The 21,448-nt window shown below is 32.5% G+C and overlaps 1 protein-coding gene across 1 annotated transcript in view; it reads right to left on the bottom strand.

Moving 5' to 3' along the window:
- Positions 1-21,448, bottom strand: part of LOC127737780 (nuclear inhibitor of protein phosphatase 1-like) — a 49,464-nt gene that overhangs the window by 9,067 nt on the left and 18,949 nt on the right. Inside the window, exons 4-5 of the mRNA XM_052248697.1 lie at positions 15,644-15,861; positions 6,185-6,323 (exon numbers count right to left, since the gene is read on the bottom strand). Of these exons, the coding sequence (XP_052104657.1) occupies positions 6,185-6,323; positions 15,644-15,861 (357 nt within the window). The remainder of the gene's footprint in view (positions 1-6,184; positions 6,324-15,643; positions 15,862-21,448) is intronic.

The raw sequence follows: 21,448 nt of genomic DNA, 5'->3' as shown, positions 1-21,448 counted from the left end.
ATCATTGTTACACTACATGATATGTTGACACTGGATGGAAGGGACAGTATGCCTATCATTGTTACACTGTATGATATGTTGACACTGGATGGAAGGGACAGTATGCCTATCATTGTTACACTACATGATATGTTGAAACTGGATGGAACTGTATGATATGTTGATACTGGATGGAAGGGACAGTATGCCTATTATTGTTACACTACATGATATGTTGACACTGGATGGAAGGGACAGTATGCCTATCATTGTTACATTGTATGATATGTTGACACTGGATGGAACTGTATGATATGTTGAAACTGGATGGAAGGGCCAGTATGCCTATCATTGTTACACTGTATGATTTGTTGACACTGGATGGAAGGGACAGTATGCCTATCATTGTTACACTGTATGATTTGTTGACACCGGATGGAAGGGACAGTATGCCTATCATTGTTACACTACATGATATGTTGACACTGGATGGAAGGGACAGTATGCCTATCATTGTTACACTTCATGATATGTTGACACCGGATGGAAGGGACAGTATGCCTATCATTGTTACACTACATGATATGTTGACACTGGATGGAAGGGACAGTATACCTATCATTGTTACACTACATGATATGTTGACACTGGATGGAAGGGACAGTATGCCTATCATTGTTACACTACATGATATGTTGACACTGGATGGAAGGGACAGTATGCCTATCATTGTTACACTACATGATATGTTGACACTGGATGGAAGGGACAGTATGCCTATCATTGTTACACTGTATGATATGTTGACACTGGATGGAAGGGACAGTATGCCTATTATTGTTACACTACATGATATGTTGACACTGGATGGAAGGGACAGTATGCCTATCATTGTTACACAGTATGATATGTTGACACTGGATGGAAGGGACAGTATGCCTATCATTGTTACACTACATGATATGTTGACACTGGATGGAAGGGACAGTATGCCTATCATTGTTACACTACATGATATGTTGACACTGGATGGAAGGGACAGTATGCCTATCATTGTTACACTGTATGATATGTTGACACTGGATGGAAGGGACAGTATACCTATCATTGTTACACTACATGATATGTTGACACTGGATGGAAGGGACAGTATGCCTATCATTGTTACACTACATGATATGTTGACACTGGATGGAAGGGACAGTATGCCTATCATTGTTACACTACATGATATGTTGACACTGGATGGAAGGGACAGTATGCCTATCATTGTTACACTACATGATATGTTGACACTGGATGGAAGGGACAGTATGCCTATCATTGTTACACTGTATGATATGTTGACACTGGATGGAAGGGACAGTATGCCTATCATTGTTACACTACATGATATGTTGAAACTGGATGGAACTGTATGATATGTTGATACTGGATGGAAGGGACAGTATGCCTATCATTGTTACACTACATGATATGTTGACACTGGATGGAAGGGACAGTATGCCTATCATTGTTACATTGTATGATATGTTGACACTGGATGGAACTGTATGATATGTTGAAACTGGATGGAAGGGACAGTATGCCTATCATTGTTACACTGTATGATTTGTTGACACTGGATGGAAGGGACAGTATGCCTATCATTGTTACACTACATGATATGTTGACACCGGATGGAAGGGACAGTATGCCTATCATTGTTACACTACATGATATGTTGACACTGGATGGAAGGGACAGTATGCCTATCATTGTTACACTGTATGATATGTTGACACTGGATGGAAGGGACAGTATGCCTATCACTGTTACACTACATGATATGTTGACACTGGATGGAACTGTATGATATGTTGACACTGGATGGAAGGGACAGTATGCCTATCATTGTTACACTGTATGATATGTTGACACTGGATGGAAGGGTCTGTATGCCTATCATTGTTACACTGTATGATATGTTGACACTGGATGGAAGGGACAGTATGCCTATCATTGTTACACTATATGATATGTTGACACTGGATGGAAGGGACAGTATGCCTATCATTGTTACACTGTATGATATGTTGACACTGGATGGAAGGGACAGTATGCCTATCATTGTTACACTACATGATATGTTGACACTGGATGGAAGGGACAGTATGCCTATCATTGTTACACAGTATGATATGTTGACACTGGATGGAAGGGACAGTATGCCTATCATTGTTACACTGTATGATATGTTGACACTGGATGGAAGGGACAGTATGCCTATCATTATTACACTGTATGATATGTTGACACTGGATGGAAGGGACAGTATGCCTATCATTGTTACACAGTATGATATGTTGACACTGGATGGAAGGGACAGTATGCCTATCATTGTAAGACATGTACTTACCCCTGTCCCATTTGCACTTTTTCAAATGATTAGTCTACAACATGTACAATGATGTACAAATTGAAAAAAATGTTGGTCTTTGACTATAATTGTCTCATTGCCAATTATACCCCATCCTCTTATCTAATATTGAATCATTCTTAATTACAGACAAAGATATAGAATAGTTTGAGTCTATAGCATTTTGTTAAATCTAGCTTTAATTGTTTTCCTATTGCACAGATTTATCTGTAATCAAAACTAATGTTATGATGCAAAATTTTGTCAAATGATTTTGACGAACTTCAAAACATAGGAATTTATAAATGTTACTTAAGGGATTGTTGTAAAATAACAAGCTGTATACCATGAAAAGTCATGTAGAATCTGTATGTATATCCAAATACCTTTTTTTACCAAGGGAATTAAGGAAAAAGCAACACTTGGTGAAACTCTGGTGATTTTCAAGTTGTTTATATGGTCATTTATGGTAATTCCATGAACAAATCCACTTTGTTGTTTAAAAATTCGTAAGGGTTCCGCGGAACCCAGTGTCTCGCCTAATTTTTCTGTTAATCGCAGGCTCAACAAAATGGAGGAAGTAAATCAATAAAAATATTCCACTTGATACTATCTTTTGATTGTAAGAAGCTTCTGTCCAAGTTTGGTAAAAATCCAGGATAGTTTATGAATCTAATAAATGTTTAAAAACTTTAACTGCAGACTGAATGTAATGTTAACTGGAAGAAAACAAAATTTCCTTCTAGATACTAGCATTTGATCATAAACAAGCTTCTGTCCAAGTTTGGTACAAATCCAAAATAGTATAAGAAAGTTATAAAAATTTTAAAAACTTTAACCACAGAGTGAATGTGTTGTTTCCTGGCAAAAAATCTAAGTCCATTTAAAAATTAAATAAGGAAAAAATGGATTTATTTTTTTACAAAATTTACTTCTGGATACTATCTTATGATCATAAACAAGCTTCTGTCCAAGTTTGGTACAAACCCAGGATAGTTTAAGAAAGTTATTAAAATTTTAAAAACTTTAACCACAGAGTGAATGTAATATTTCCCGGCAGAAAAACTAAGTCCATTTATAAGTAAAATACGGAAAAAATGGAATTTTATTTTTACAAAATTTACTTCTGGATACTATCTTATGATCATAAAAAAGCTTCTGTCCAAGTTTGGTAGAAATCCAGGATAGTTTAAGAAAGTTATTAATATTTCAAAAACTTTAACCACAGAGTGAATATTTGTGGACGCCGCCGACGAAGACGACGACGCCGATGGAATGTAGGATCGCTATGTCTCGCTTTTTCGACTAAAGTCGAAGGCTCGACAAAAATGTAAATAAATATTTTCTAGACCTTCAGAGTATTATAATCAGCCAACATCAGCAAAAAGCAAATGCACACTTGTCATTATCTGCTCTTCAACATTTGAATTCAATTTTGGACATTTTAATGGCCTCTAGCATCACTGAAGAGACATTAATTGTCAAAATGAGCATCTGGTGCATTTAATTTTATACCGTTTGTTATTACAGCAAACATATGTTTATCCTAAAAAATTTAGAGCTATAAATGTGCATTCCTATTTATTCGATATAACTTTTTAAATCTTCACTTCTCTCTGGTAATTTGAAATCTGCAGAATGACGAAATTTACCTAATACATGCATAATTTCAGCATCTGAAGTTTCATATAATGTGCACTTGTGTAATAAAAATAAAGCACAACAATCCAGGTGTTCAGAAAATGAAGATCAGTGTTCAGAAAATGCTTCTCATATTGAAAAAGTTGCTCGAAAACAGAGGAATGTTAGTTAAAAGAAGATGAAAAAGCAGAAAAAGGTACTTCTGTAAATTCCAGAATGAGACACTTGTGGTCCATGATAGAAAGACACTTATGGTCCATGGTATTAGACACTTATGGTCCATGGTATTAGACACTTATGGTCCATGGTATTAGACACTTATGGTTCATGGTATTAGACACTTATGGTCCATGGTATTAGACACTTATGGTCCATGGTATTAGACACTTATGGTCCATGGTATTAGACACTTCTTATCAATGGTATTAAGACTCCTGATTCATGGTATTAGATAAAGAAGACTTAACAGTCAGGGGCGTTACTTAAACAAGTTATTTTATTTAGTTACTTATATAGGTAATTTTTGTTTTTATAAGTTATTAAACTACTCAATAGAGTTATTTTAAATTTCAATAGAAGCATGGACTAAATGTAGTTATTTTGAAATTTTACATAATTTTCTCACATAAAATTAAGAACTTATCAAATTTGAGAGGAGTATAGAGATACAAGGTTACTTAACATGCTTAAAAAAAATAATGACAAAAATATGACTTGTTTAAGTTATTTTATACATCTTTGAAAGAATTAGTAATTACAATTATTCAAAGAACATATATATGTAATTGTTTTGGATTACAAATTATAAATAACGTCAAATCTTAATTAAAGCACAAGTTTCTATCTATTCATATGTGTCTACCTCAAGATTTTCATGGAAAATAATATTTTAAAAGTCCCAAGAGACCAATCTTTGACCCAGAAACGCGGATATGAAAGATAAGTGTGTCAGAAAGGCAATTAGTGTTTCAGGAGGATTAATTTTTACAAAAGTTACTTCTATAAGCAATATTTAAAATAGCCTCGTTTTCACCATAACTTGTATAGGTAATTGTAAAAGTTACTTGTTTAAGTAATGCCCCTGCCTGCTTTATAAGTCTTCCGTTTCCAAATAAATGGTGAATGTGTCCATGGGACATAACTTAAGAACTGTACAAGTGACGCTACCCAAATTTTTACTTGATCTGAGTTTTGTGGTAATAAGCATTGTTTAAAAGTTTCATAACATTTAGTTGAGGCAAACTTAAGTTAGAGAACGGAAACGAAAAATTCAGCAATTTTTCCATTTGTAAAGGGGCATAATTCTTGAAAGATAAAAGTGACGTCACCAAAATTCGAACTTGATCTGTGTTTTGTGGTAATTAGCATTGTGCATAAGTTTCATAACATTTGGTTGAGGCAAACTAAAGTTGGAGAACAGAAACAAATATTTTCAGCTATTTTTCCATTTGTAAAGGGGCATAACTGTAAAACAGTAAAAGTGACGCCGCCAAAATTCATACTTGATCTGTGTTTTGTGGTAATAAGCATTGTGTATAAGTTTCATAACATTTGGTTGAGGCAAACTAAAGTAAGAGAACAGAAACAAAAAATTAAGCAATTTTTCCATTTGTAAAGAGGCATAACTCTAGTACGGTAAAAGTGACACCACTTAAACTCATACTTGATCTGTGTTTTGTGGTACTAAGCATTGTGTAAAGGTTTCTTAACATTTGGTTGAGGCAAACTAAAGTTAGAGAACGGAAACTAAAAATTCAGCAATTTTTCCATTTGTAAAGGAGCATAACTCTAGAACGGTAAAAGTGACGCCACCAAAATTTAATCTTGATCTGTGTTTTGTGGAAATAAGCATTGTGTATAAGTTTCATAACATGTGGTTGAGGCAAACGAAAGTTACAGAACGGAAACCAATTTTGGGACGTATGTACAGACGTACAGATTGACAAGGGTAAAACTTAATGCCCCCTCCTCTACAGCTGGGGCATAAAAATAGAATAAAGGAAATCAATTTATTGATCTATATATCTGGATTTATTCCATTAAAATAGAAACAAACCTGGGTTTTTTTTATTTCAAATCAAAAGATTGGTTTATAATTTCAAATCAATAAATTATAATCAACAATCCTGGGTTTATTATTTCAAATCAATATTTTAATCAACAAACCTGGGTTTATTATTTCTTCCTCGTCATAAAAGAACACATGGGCATTTTTATGTTTCCTCTTTAATGGATTAGGGGCAGGACCATCCTCTTTCATTGATGTTATTCTTCTGTTGTGTGCTGTGTTAAATTCTGTTAAATTCTACAAAATTCAAATAAATGCAAGTTTAACCTGATGTTCAGTGGTTTTCGTTTGTTGATGTGGTTCATAAGTGTTTCTCGTTTCTCGTTTTTTATATAGATTAGACCGTTGGTTTTCCTGTTTGAATGGTTTAACACTAGTCATTTTTGGGGCCCTTTATAGCTTGCTGTTATATAGATTAGACTGTTGGTTTTCCTGTTTGAATGGTTTAACACTAGTCATTTTTGGGACCCTTTATACAGTCAGAGCTCTGACATAAACAAGTCAGAATAAAATGACTTCCATAGGTCAGATATAATTTGATGTAAGTGTTGTCTCCCTTCTTGCACTCAACAGAATATGACTTGTACAGGTCAGTTTATGTCAGACTTTAATTTATCATAAAATGACTTCCACAGGTCAGCTTTTGCACAAAATATTGTGACTTAATATCTTCATATTCTAATAAGATTTATGCCCCTTTTTAATGCATTTTGACTTCGAGAGGTCATTTTTGTTCTGATTTGAAGCAGTCATTACTACCACTTTGTTATCAATCTCCATAAAAATATGGTGATTACTAGTTTCGAATTAAAGAGTTTTAAAAAGTGGGGCTCATCTGACATCATACCTTCTCCTTTTCAGAATCTAAACATAATATATTTATCTCATCACTTTCAATTATTTCAAAATACAAAGAAAAACCAGGTGAGAAAAAATGGATCATACAATTTTCTGAATATCAAAAGATTTACAAATTACAATATTGGATACATTTACTAGTACCATGACAATACTTCAAATCTTCCAAGGAAAAACAAGACACTTATTCATGATAAGACTATGTTAATAAAAGATATATTCTCATCCACTTTAAGCTAAATGTATTAAGAGCAAAATATTTATTATTTTAATATTTCATTGAGATAAATACTGTTGTGCAAACTGACTCAAACAAGTCACATTATGTTCTATCTTACTAAACGTATTACAACTTTTAAGTCTAGTATTGTCATATTGATTTAAAAATGTATAGGTAAGCCAGATAAAAGACTGAGGAAATTAGGTCCCCATAAGTCACAATAATGAGGACTATAAAAAAGTTTATTTGGTATATTCAATATTAAATGTATTTTGTTTTAAACAGGTCAAATCATGTTCTGACTTAAAAGAGTCAGTCCAAAACTAAAATAAATTTATTGAAATATTTAAGCAGGGCATTGCCATATGATATTAAATGAATGTATGGGAACGTCAGATAAAAGACACAGGAAATATATGTTAAGATCCCCTAAAATAAATAACCATTTGACTAAACTGTTTCTAAAAAATTATCAAATAATTAACTCGAAAATGGCAGATTCAGAAGCAGTCTGAAAGCAAGGACTTTCTTGGAATAAAGGAAGTACACCTAGCTTTGATTGGAAATTTTGTTATGTTAACTGACTTTAACAGGTCAAATCATGTTCTGACCTCAAAGAGTCAGTCAAAACTAAACTTATTACAACTTTTAAGTCTAGAATTGTCATATTGATTTAAAAATGTATGGGAGAGCCAGATAAAAAACAGAGGAAATAAGGTCCCCTAAAGTCACAATAATGAGGATTATATAAAAAAGTTTATTTGGTATATTCAATATTTAAATGTATTTTGTTTTAAACAGGTCAAATTATGTTCTGACTTCAAAGAGTCAGTCAAAAACTATACTTTAACTAATTATTGCAACTTCTAAGTCTGGCATTGTCATATGCATTTAAGAATGTATGGGAAAAACAGATAAAAGACACCCAATAATAAAGTCACAATAATGAGGACTATAAAAAAGTTTGTTTGGTATATGTAATATTCAAATGTATTTTGTTTACAAGTTTCATCAAATTATCTTAAAATTTTATTCTATTTCTGTATTATCATGACTTTTTCCTTTTCTGTTAAGTTAACACATTGAACTTTTGGTTGTACAAAATATTATTTTAAAGACCATTTGACTGAATTGTTTCTAAAAAAACTTATCAATTAACATGATTAATTAACTCAACAGTAGCAGATTCAGATAAAGGGAAAAAAGGGGGGGGGCTTAGAGGAAGAAGACCTAGTTTTGATTGGAAATTTTGTTCTGTAAACTGACTTTAACAGGTCAAATCATGTTCTGACTTCAAAGAGTCAAACAAAACTAAACTTATTTCAACTTTTAAGTCTAGGATTTTCATATTGATTTTAAAATGTATGGGAAAGCCAGATAAAAGCTAGATGAAATAAGGTCCCCTCAATGCACAATAATGAGGACTATAAAAAAGTTTATTCGGCATATTCAATATCAAATGCATTTTGTTTTTAAAGATTTTCATCAAATTATCTTAATATTTTATTTTATTTCTGTATTTTCATGACTCTTCTTTTCTGTTAAGTTTACACATAGAACTTGTGGTTGCCAAAAAAAATAATATTTAAATAACCATTTAGCTGAATAGTTTCTAAAAAAACTTATCAATTAATTAACTCAACAGTAGCAGATTCATATTTAGGAGGGGGGCTTAGAGGAAGAACACCTAGCTTTGATTGAAAATTTTGTTCTGTAAACTGACTCAAGCAGGTCAAATCATGTTCTGACTTATAAGAGTCTGTCAAACACTAAATGGATTGCAACTGTAACAGTCGGGCATTGTCATGATTGTGATGTGATTGTTAGAATGTATGGATACAAGTAGGAAAAAAGATCACAAATATTAAGTCACAATTTTTAGAACTATATAAAAGTTTATTTGGTATATATTTGATATCTTAATATTTCATTGAGGTAAATCCTGTTGTGCAAACTGACTTGAACAAGTCACATTATGTTCTGACTTCAAAGAGTCAGTCAAAAACTATACTTTTACTAATTATTGCAACTTTTAAGTCTGGAATTGTCATATGCATTTAAGAATGTATGGGAAAATCAGATAAAAGACACCCAATAATAAAGTCACAATAATGAGGACTATAAAAAAGTTTATTTGGTATATTTAATATTCAAATGTATTTTGTTTACAAATTGGAAATTTTGTTCTGTAAACCGACTTTAACAGGTCAAATCATGTTCTGACTTCAAAGAGTCAAATAAAACTAAACTTATTACAACTTTTAAGTCTAGTATTGTCATATTGATTTAAAAATATATAGGTGAGCCAGATAAAAGACAGAGGAAATAAGGTCGCCATAAGTCACAATAATGAGGACTATAAAAAAGTTTATTTGGTATATTCAATATTAAATGTATTTTGTTTTAAACAGGTCAAATCATGTTCTGACTTAAAAGAGTCAGTCCAAAACTAAAATAAATTTATTGAAATATATAAGCTAGGCATTGCCATATGTTATTTAATGAATGTATGGGAACGTCAGATAAAAGACACAGGAATTATATGTAAGATCCCCTAAAATAAATAACCATTTGACTTAATTGTTTCTAAAAAATAATCAAATAATAAACTTGAAAATGGCTGATTCAGAAGCAGGGCTTAAAGGAAGTACACCTAGCTTTGATTGGAAATTTTGTTCTGTAAACTGACTTTAACAGGTCAAATCATGTTCTGACTTCAAAGAGTCAAACAAAACTAAACTTATTACAACTTTTAAGTATAGTATTGTCATATTGATTTAAAAATGTATGGGTGAGCCAGATAAAAGACAGAGAGAATAAAGTCCCCATAAGTCACAATAATGAGGACTATAAAAAAGTTTATTTGGTATATTCAATATTAAATGTATTTTGTTTTAAACAGGTCAAATCATGTTCTGACTTAAAAGAGTCAGTCCAAAACTAAAATAAATTTATTGAAATATTTAAGCCGGGCATTGCAGGGCGTAAAGGAAGTACACCTAGCTTTGATTGGAAATTTTGTTCTGCAAATTGACTTAAACAGGTCAAGTCATGTTCTGACTTTAAAAAATCAGTCAAAAACTAAATTTATTGAAATTATTAAGTCAGGCATTGCCATTTGATATTAATGATAATGTATTGAAAAATCAATTAATAAACTCAACAGTGGCAGATTCAGAAGGGGGCTAAGAGGAAGAACACATAGCTTTGATTGGAAATTTTGTTCTGCAAATTGACTCAAACAGGTCAAATCATGTTCTGACTTAAAAGAGTCCGTCAAAAACTATATGGATATGCATAAAATCTGGTTCATAATTTTTGAAAAGATGGAGAGATTAATGAGTCTATATTTTGTTATTCCGACTCACAAATGTCACTATGTGACAAATTTCGGGAATTTTTCTCTCCTTTTGACTGATTCCTACATGTTGTATGGGTGCCATAACTATCACTACAATTCATATACAAAGTCAGCACATTCTAAGGGATGCCATCAAAAGACCAATGTAGGATAAAAAAACTTAAATCAAATAGTTTGGGGGTGGGGGTGGGGTTAAAGTTGCTGCAAGTTTTGTTTATCCAAAATCGATTTTACATAAATCCATTTTGGTCAATCAATCTTTCCCAAATTAAGTTAAGAGGGGGGTAGGTGGGTCAGTGAAAAAACTATGTGATGTGAATTAAGTTTTTTATCCTACATTGAACTTTTGATGTCGTCCCTAATGACTTGACCTATTACAGTATTTCTGTCTGAATTTTGTATGAATATTCTGTATTTACTAATTTAACTACATGTATGTGATTGCAAGTGTATTAATTAGCTTTGTTTATTACTTATATTAAACTAAACCTCTATTAATAAATTATCTTTACTCTGGTTATTGATTATATAAGAAAAACTCTGCCTATTACTATATGACTGTAATCTAAACTCTGATTGTTAACATCCTGGATTGCATATCTGCATGACCATTAAACTCATGGTATGCCCATTTTATTTGAGGATATAAAAGTATTGTTTTTTCAATATAACATTTTCAGACACATTGAATCTGTGAAGACAACTTTCAATTTGACTTTAGAAATTAAAGAGTTTGTAAGCAAAATGTTGGGGAAATTTAATTATAATTAAGAATGTTTAAAATTAGTTACGAAAAAAGCCGACATTATTAATGTTAAAAAAATTTGGAGGAGAAAAAACATACAAATTCAGACCAAATATGGTGACTTTGTTGTCCTTCAAGAAGCCGTACATATAATCCATAATATTTTCACTGTTTTTTAAATACATGTAAAAGTTGAAAGATAACTATCTATTGATTTTTTTTTTAAATAGCTTTTTTCACAACACTTATAACTTTGTAATTTATGTTCCATTGTACACTTGTTATTCTTAATATCTTTAAAAATTGTTGTTTGGGAACAAAATCTTGTCAGGGTTTCTTATGGTACTAGCATGACAAGTGCATTCATAGTCTAAAATACTCTAAACATTAAAAAAAGTCAGTATTTTCAGATCATTCTGAGTCTTTCTGACCTTATTAAGTCAGAACATTCAGACTTTTATAAGTCAGAACATTCTGACTTCCAATGTTCTTCTCACTTCTGAAGAAACAAAGACTATCTATGTCTTAAATAAGAGGTAAATGCTTCATGTGGCTAAGCATCTGGGGTAAGAATTATAGATGTGTAATTTCAGAGGAAAACAAATATGCCAAATTTTTTTTTTTTTATATAGATTAGACCGTTGGTTTTTCCGTTTGAATGGTTTTACACTTGTAATTTTTTGAGGCCCTTTATAGCTTGCTGTTCGGTGTGAGCCAATGCTCCGTGTTGAAGGCCGTACCTTGACCTATAATGGTTTACTTTTATAAATTGTAACTTGGATGGAGAGTTGTCTCATTGGCACTCATATCACATCTTCCTATATCCATGTAATTAATAAGATGTGATGCATGTGAGAGGAAAATAATACTGAATAGACAATTCTGTTTGCACAAACACTGATAAATATAATATGTAAAGGTGGTCTCTCAGCAGATTAAAATAAACAAGAAATAATTGTAACAGGATGCTGTTACTAAGTCTCCCAAACAAAGCTCCCATAATTGGTTTTGTCTAGTAAAGTGATATGCATAAGTGACGCCTAGGGTTTGACCCTGCATGTCATTCAAATCTTCTTGAAATGACGAACAGGAATATCATATGGTTTACCTTTAGGGGTGGTGATCCAGAACATTTCAAAAAGGGGGATGGGGATGACCCCAATGGACTTCCCCTATATTTCATTTGATTTTTTTTATTGTCCTGTGCAAGAATGTATATGGTTTAGGGGTAGGGATCTCGACCGTTTACAAGTTTTCAAACATGAGGGGGTGGGGTGACCCTCAGGGACTTCACCTTTATTTCATTTGATTTGTCTTATTGACCCTTACAAGAATATATATGGTTAAGGGGGGGGGATCCCGACCGTTAAAAAGTTTTAACACAGGAGGGGGTGGGGGTGACCCCTAGGGACTTCCCCTATCTTTCATTTGATTTGTTTTATTGTCCTATTCAAGAAAATATATGTTTTAGAGGTGGGGATCACGACCGTTTACAAGTTTTCAAACAGGAGGGGTAGGGGTGACCCCCAGGGACCTCCCCAACATATCATTTGATTTGTTAAATTGTCCCATACAAGAAAATATAAGAACATTTGCAAATGGCAGGGGGTGGGGGTAAACCTGGAGACTAGCCCGGTATTTTCATTCAAATCAATTTGACATTATAAAGAGGAATAGAGAAATGACAGGGATAGGGGTGATCCCTGGAGACTTGCCCTACATTTCATTTGATTTGTTTTATCATGTCCCATGATCATAAATGAAGACCAGGTGTGTGCATCACTTATTGTTCTTAAGTTATAACTTTAAAAATAAAAAAAAAATTCTTTAGTTAAACCCCTCCCTTCCTTTTTCTTTTATTAAAATTTTTTCCATATTCGTTTCATTATCATCATCTCAATATTCACAATGATCGTTTTTCTCATAGGGAGAAACGAATCGGAAAGGTTAAAATCAATTCGTGATTGAGTTTAAAAATAGAAAAATCACGTGACGATGTTCAGCTCGAAGCAATAATTTTACTTTTTAAATTGCACTGACTGGTTAATAATGTTAATATTGTTTAAGACAATACGAGTTATCTCCCGAAAATAACAATTCATTATCATAACAACATTTTCTGACCTGAACAAGTCAGAATTGTCAAACACCAGGTCATCTCAAAGACCATGCGTCCGTATTTACAGGTCGCGCGCCTTCATGAAACAGCAAAAAAATCACTTGCAAGGAACTTCTTTATAGGCAAAAAATATAAAAATGCCCATGAAAATACGGAGGTAATATGAATTACCTTTCTAAAAAAATGCCCACAATGACCTAGATTTTCACTAAAAATCGTAAATAATCAATATAACATTCAATGACTTCTCGTTCGAGACACTTCCAAAACAACGACTCTCAAACACGTGATCTCTTGCAAAAAACCACGTGATCGTATGTGTCGTAGATCGGCGGCAAATTCAAAATAACTTCTGGTTTGACGGACTCGAGTGAAAACTACGCAAAACAAAAATTGACGCGTACAGGTCAGAATTTCAAAACACTTTCTGACTTTAAGAAGTCATTTTATTCTGACTTGTTTATGTCAGAGCTCTGACTGTTATAGGTTGCTGTTATATAGATTAGACTGTTGGTTTTCCTGTTTGAATGGTTTTACACGTCATTTTTGGGACCCTTTATAGGTTGCTGTTCGGTGTGAGCCAAGGCTCCGTGTTGAAGCCGTACTTTGACCTATAATGGTTTACTTTTACAAATTGTGACTTGGATGGAGAGTTGTCACATTGGCACTCATACCACATCTTCTTATATTCATTTCTGTTGTGTGCTGTTTTATATTCTATATCAGATTATCATACACATAAGTGTATTTCTGTTGTCTGCTGTTTTATATTCTATATCAGATTATCATACATATAAGTGTATTTCTGTTGTGTGCTGTTTTAAATTCTATATCAGATTATCATACATATAAGTGTATTTCTGTTGTCTGCTGTTTTATATTCTATATCAGATTATCATACATATAAGTGTATTTCTGTTGTGTGCTGTTTTAAATTCTATATCAGATTATCATACATATAAGTGTATTTCTGTTGTCTGCTGTTTTATATTCTATATCAGATTATCATACATATAAGTGTATTTCTGTTGTGTGCTGTTTTAAATTCTATATCAGATTATCATACATATAAGTGTACTTCTGTTGTGTGCTGTTATATATTCTATATCAGATTATCATACATATAAGTGTATTTCTGTTGTGTGCTGTTTTATATTCTATATCAGATTATCATACATATAAGTGTATTTCTATTGTGTGCTGTTTTATATTCTTTATCAGATTATCATACATATAAGTGTACTTCTGTTGTGTGCTTTTTTATATTCTATATCAGATTATCATACATATAAGTGTATTTTTATTGTGTGCTGTTTTATATTCTATATCAGATTATCATACATATAAGTGTATTTCTATTGTGTGCTGTTTTATATTCTATATCAGATTATCATACATATAAGTGTATTTCTGTTGTCTGCTTAACATTGACCAATGAACCATTAAAATGAGGTCAAGGTCAGATGACACAGCTAGACAGACATATACACCTTACAATCATTCCATACACCAAATATAGTTGACCTAATGCTTACAGTACTTGAAAACAGACCAAAACACAAAAAATTAACAATGACCAAGGCCATGAAAATGAGGTCAAGGTCAGATGAAACCTGCCAGTCTGACATGTACCCCTTAGAATCATTCCATACACCACATATAGTTTAACTACTGCTTGTAGTATCTGAGAAACTGACCTAATGACGTAACTTTAACCTTGATCACTGATCCATGAATTGAGGTCGAGGTCAGGTTAACACTGTCTGACAGACATGTAGAGGAACCCATATACCAAATATAGTTATCCTATTACTTATAATAAGTCAGATATTCACATGACAAAAAAACTAAATATTTTTCAAGCAGTCACTGAACCATGAAAATGAGGTCAAGGACAATTGGCATACAACAGACAGAAACTTCATAACATAAGGTATCTGCATGCAAGGTATGAAGCATCCAGGTCTTCTACCTTCTGAAATATAAAGCTTAATACTAATTGCCGCAAACGGAAAGAAATACCTATGTCAGGCGAGACAATAATGAATCAGAGCTGATTTTCATACTCACTAAAGACATTGCTAATATACACCAGATATAAATTTCATAACAATCCTACAAGAAATGTAGATGTGAGAGTGCTAACAATGCAATTTTCTAAAGACTACCTACCTTGTTAAGTTTGTAAGCACTAAAGAGTATAAATACAATACTTATATCTAGATCTTTATAAGCATAAGTTGTCATATCTTACATCTAATTCTGTTTCTGTTTCTGGTAATCCTAACAAACTGCCTTCTAAATCTTCCCCTCTTTTATCTTTCTCATCATTCATTTGTCCAGATATTGGCTGTGGTCTTTCGCGTATAATATAGAGTCTAGTGGATGCACCAAAATGAATTTCACTATCTATAGGAACTTGTTGGGGCTTCTTTGATTCTAACCGTATTCTTCCAATGAAGGTGCCATGTGCTGCAAAACACCATTATGAATTCAGTGTAATCAGATAAAAAGAGACTCCAAGGATCTATATTCTTCCCTTAGTATCTTCACATCAAGTTAATATCAGAATTTTTAAGAGCATGTCTTTGGTATCTGAAAAGCTCTAATGTAGTAAATGCCATTTGAACATCAATTTGAAAAAAAATTAAAGAACCTTAGTGAGCGCGCTCACATACCCCACGTCCCAACATTGTCATTGGAGAAATAAAATATGTGTAAGAAAAAAAAATCGTATAAGAAAAAAAAATTGAATCATAATTTCCTGTCAATGTGCACATCTACATAGTATGTCCTTACTATCTACAAAGTTTCATGAAATTATGTTGTGTGGTTTCAGAGGAGTTGCGATGACAAACTGTTGCAGAAGTACATTGAAGCAAATAAGTTCAAAGGGGCGTAACTCCTAGAAAAAAAATTGAATCCTAATTTCCTGTCGATATGCACATCTACATAGTATGTCCTTATTATCTACAAAGTTTCATGAAATTCTGTTGTGTGCTTTCAGAGGAGTTGTGATGACAAACTGTTGCAGTAGTACATTGAAGCAAATAAGTTCAAAGGGGCGTAACTCCTAGAAAAAAAATTGAACCGTAATTTCCTGTCGATATGCACATCTAGATAGTATGTCCTTATTATCTAAAAAGGTTTCATGAAATTCTGTTGTGTGGTATCAGAGGAGTTGCAATGACAAACTGTTGCAGTAGTACATTGAAGCAAAAAAGTTCAAAGGGGCGTAACTCTTAGAAAAAAAATTGAAACGTAATTTCCTGTCGATATGCACATCTACATAGTATGTCCTTATTATCTAAAAAGGTTTCATGAAATTCTGTTGTGTGGTATCAGAGGAGTTGCGATGACAAACTGTTGCAGTAGTACATTGAAGCAAAAAAGTTCAAAGGGGCGTAACTCCTAGAAAAAAAATTGAATCGCAATTTCCTGTTGATATGCACAACTACATAGTATGTCCTTATTATCTAAAAAGGTTTCATGAAATTCTGTTGTGTGGTATCAGAGGAGTTGCAATGACAAACTGTTGCAGTAGTACATTGAAGCAAAAAAGTTCAAAGGGGCGTAACTCCTAGAAAAAAAATTGAATCGCAATTTCCTGTTGATATGCACAACTACATAGTATGTCCTTATTATCTAAAAAGGTTTCATGAAATTCTGTTGTGTGGTATCAGAGGAGTTGCAATGACAAACTGTTGCAGTAGTACATTGAAGCAAAAAAGTTCAAAGGGGCGTAACTCTTAGAAAAAAAATTGAAACGTAATTTCCTGTCGATATGCACATCTACATAGTATGTCCTTATTATCTAAAAAGGTTTCATGAAATTCTGTTGTGTGGTATCAGAGGAGTTGCGATGACAAACTGTTGCAGTAGTACATTGAAGCAAAAAAGTTCAAAGGGGCGTAACTCCTAGAAAAAAAATTGAATCGCAATTTCCTGTTGATATGCACAACTACATAGTATGTCCTTATTATCTAATAAACAGCTGCGCCATGAGCGCATGATACGCCCGTCGTATTGTGTGTGTTAATTTTTATGCAATAAGCATAAATAGTTTCTGACATACAGCGTGACATGCGAAAACCGCCTTTTTTTTTTTACAAAAAACTCAATATCTCTAAAATAAAATTTTGAATCAAAACCAAAAAGTATACAGATCTTTAGATTAATTTAACTAAGAAGAGTGTAAAATTTTAAGCAATAATCATAAATCGTTTTTGAGATACGGCGCGACATGTGAAAACCCCCCTTTTAAAAAAAAAAAATCAATATATCAAAAATAAAATTTGAATCAAAACCAAAAAGTATACAGATCTTTAGTTTAATATAACTAAGAAGTGTGTAAAATTTTAAGCAATAATCATAAATTGTTTTTGAGATACGGCGCGACATGTGAAAAACCGCTCCCCCTTTTTTAACAAAATATTCAATAACTCAAAAATAAAATTTTGAATCATCACCAAAAAATATACAGATCTTAAGGTAAATATAACTAAGAAGTGTGTAAAGTTTTAAGCAATAATCATAAATTGTTTTTGAGATACGGCCCGACATGTGAAAAAAAAACACACACCTGTTTTAGTTACTCAGTCCCGTAACTCAAAAAGTTTTAATCTTATTTTCACCAAAAAGTATACAGATCGTTTGACCATCATAAGAAACAACTATGTTAAGTTTCATGAAATTTGGATAAGTCATTCTCAAGTTACGGTGCGACATGTTTACGCCGGACAGACAGACGGACAGACAGACAGACAGACGGACACCGGACATTTGTATAACATAATATGTCCCGTCAAAAATTGACGGGCGTATAAAAAGGATTCATGAAATTCTGTTGTGTGGTTTCAGAGGAGTTGCGATGACAAGAAACAGGACTGACGGACTGCTGACGAACTGACAGACTGACGGACTGACGGGTCAAAAACATTATACCCTTCGCAACTCGTTGCGTGGGGTATAATTAAGTAGTAGTGTCCCTAAATTAGTTTAACCTGGTCATACATTCAGAGCTCAGACATAAACAAGTCGCTTTTTGTTTTTGACTTGCATAAGTCAAAAAATGTATTTTGTATAAAAACGTTCTTTCATTTTCAGACTTATTTAAGTCAGAAAATGACAGACTTGTTTAGGTCTATTTATGTTTTTGAAATAATTTAATTTTAATTGGTGGCCAAAGTTTACCACCTATGACATCATAAACCTGTATGAGAGTTCACAAGGACCTGAGCTATCTATATTTAATTATCTTATTGAACATTTTTACTTAACATATATTATTTTCCTCATTTTGTGTGATTACAGATGGTTGCATTGTAAAGTAAATAAACATTAATTCTGTTTTTTTAGGCTCTCATGCTTATTTTTCCTTTGAAGACAAAGCATTGTCTTTCAATGTTGTCATAATTTCATGTAGATGCTTGACCTTTTTATAAATATGCTTGGGTCTTGAAGTTGACCAATTTTTGTAACTTATCGACTTGAAGGAGTCAATATTTGTAATTTTTGAATTCAGGTCAAATATTTCTTGCTTAACACTATTCGATTTATAGGAGTCATAATTTGTATTAAATTAAAGGGAGACAAATCTTGAAACCTTCATGTTTAGACCTCCGTGAGTCAAAAGCAGATTTAGACTTATTTATGTCTGAGCTCTGACTGTCATATAAGACTTTGTCTTTTCAAAAGACAGGACACATTGATATTGATTGCCTTAATCTGGTTTGATTAAAATTATTCACCCAAGAAGACTGGACATATCAATAATCAGTGATCAAGCTAGGAATTCAAAAGGACAGGGTGCCAATCCTGAAAAGGGCATTCAATGCACGAAATGATAACATGAAAAGGGCATGTTTTCATAAAGTTATTAATCAAACATTGTCTTTATTTATTGAAACACTGGTTATAAGGTCTAGGTCATGTTCTGATTTTTTTTACATTGAATTCATATCGCTTCTTCCTAGAAAGAGTTATATATATCGACAAAACAATTTAACCAAAATGTTTGCCGCGACATGTCCTTACTGGAAAATTTTTATCGAAATGGTACGCGTCATTTTTTTGCCGGGTCAATGCCCCTGAAATGGTCAAATCAACAAATTACTAATCAAAACTTCAAACTTTGCAGCTATGATGTTGTAAATGTTTCTTATCTCAATTTTCAACCACAGTCTACCACTACACTCCCCCCTTTTTTTTCCTAACTGATTTTTTTTTAGTTATCCCATTTCTATGAAAAGAAAATCGCCTTCAGTCCGGTACATTTACTGTAAAAATGCTAATCCTTCTTATGTACAAACTTCTTTCTGAAATAGAAATCCATCCCTGCAAAAATCTGCTCCAATTCGTGTATTTTCTGAAATTAATCGATAAACGTTTAACCAACCAACCAACCAATCAATCATGCATGCATGCATGTTTAATACGGGGTCCAAGATATCATTTGTTTCTTTTTCACATGTTCCAAGAGACCATATTCCATGTGTTTAATTAGTATATCAGTCAACCAACCAACCAACCAATCAATCAGTCAAACAATCAATCAATCAATCATTCAATCAATCATGTTTCGGAGGGGAAAGACCATGAACAATTGTTTTTAAAACAATTGATTTATATTTATATAAGTAAATTTGTAAGATACTTATACAAGTGTATTTTATTTACTCGTACAGGTAAATTATTTTAATGGCTTAGTTATGTTCCTTAGACATTCAGATTTTTTTACTTATACAGGTAAAAAAGTCATACTATCTTCTTTTCTTGAATTTCTCAGGACTTCTCTACTCTTATAGAATTTTTAATTGTCTGTCTTTTGCAGATCTATGTCTTTACTAATCATTTAAGTGTAATTTCATGGACAATGAAAATCTCATTTGTCTGTTATCTTCAAAACACTGCTCATTTACAAGCCTCCAAGGGGCAATTTTTGAAGGCCTTGCTCAATTACTTAAGATCTTTGCACAATTAGTTTCTTTGTTGAATTAATGAGATGAAACCTTGAACTCTAATAAAAATTATGAGCTAACCAGAGAAAAATTGTTTAAGGCATGTTTTTACATCCCAAAACTTGAGAATTTTAGGGATTGCAAAAAAAAAATTTTTGGACAAAAACCAAGGGGAGATTATTCAAACCTTATAAGAAAATATGAACATAACAAATTTACTTATATAAGTATATTAGGCCAACATTAAAAATATCTTTGTTTCCCCTTCCCGCCTGAGGTTTTCAGAGTATGGGTAGGTAGGTAGGCAAATTATTTTATTTTATTCCTTGATATGGTTTTCTATATTGAATTTGTACAAAATTCAAAGTAGATAGATTTTAAAGCATGATTCAGACCATTTTTACTCAAAGATTTTATCCTTTATACAGGAACAGAGGTTAAAGAACAAGCAAACCAAGATGCACTCAGTGGGTTGAAAGATGCTTCAGTTTTTTTTTTATTAACAGATATAAAATTGGATTGGATTGTATTGTTCAATTTCAGTCTGTGCCTAACTCTTTTGGTTTCTGTCTGACATTCGGTCAGACAGTGTTGCAGGTTTTGTCTGACCGAACAGATTTTTGTCTGTCCGAAAAAAAAATCAATTAAATGAGCTTATTGTATTGTTTATGTTTTAAATGTACTGTGTTGTTTTCTGATGATATTCATGATAAAAATTGCCTTTCAGTCACGTTACATTCAAAGGATAGCCCCTTGAACATACTTCTGACAGACCATGACAAATTTAGATTTAATTTCAGTTAACTGAAAAAACCACAGTGAATCTTGTAGAATTGCAAAGCTATTTCAAGCAAGTCTGTTCATACTAGTACATATTAATATTTTTTTTATTTTTTGGGTTGGGGGATTTTATGATATTGTCATTTTATATCTTATAAATATACAATGACAATATTATAAAATTCCCCACTCCAAAAAACATAATAAAAATAAATGTATGTAAAGTAAGTATATATACAATTATTTGCAGTTTCACTCTTTCCCCCAGATAGTATGCATTATTTAAATATAGTTAAATGGCACTCCCATCTCAGCTGCTT

The sequence above is a fragment of the Mytilus californianus genome, unplaced genomic scaffold (assembly GCF_021869535.1).
Source record: "Mytilus californianus isolate M0D057914Y unplaced genomic scaffold, xbMytCali1.0.p SCAF_1, whole genome shotgun sequence".
Taxonomy (NCBI): Eukaryota; Metazoa; Mollusca; class Bivalvia; order Mytilida; family Mytilidae; genus Mytilus; species Mytilus californianus.
The sequence above is the reverse complement of the archived record's forward strand: the minus strand, read 5'-3'. Positions and strand labels throughout refer to the sequence as shown.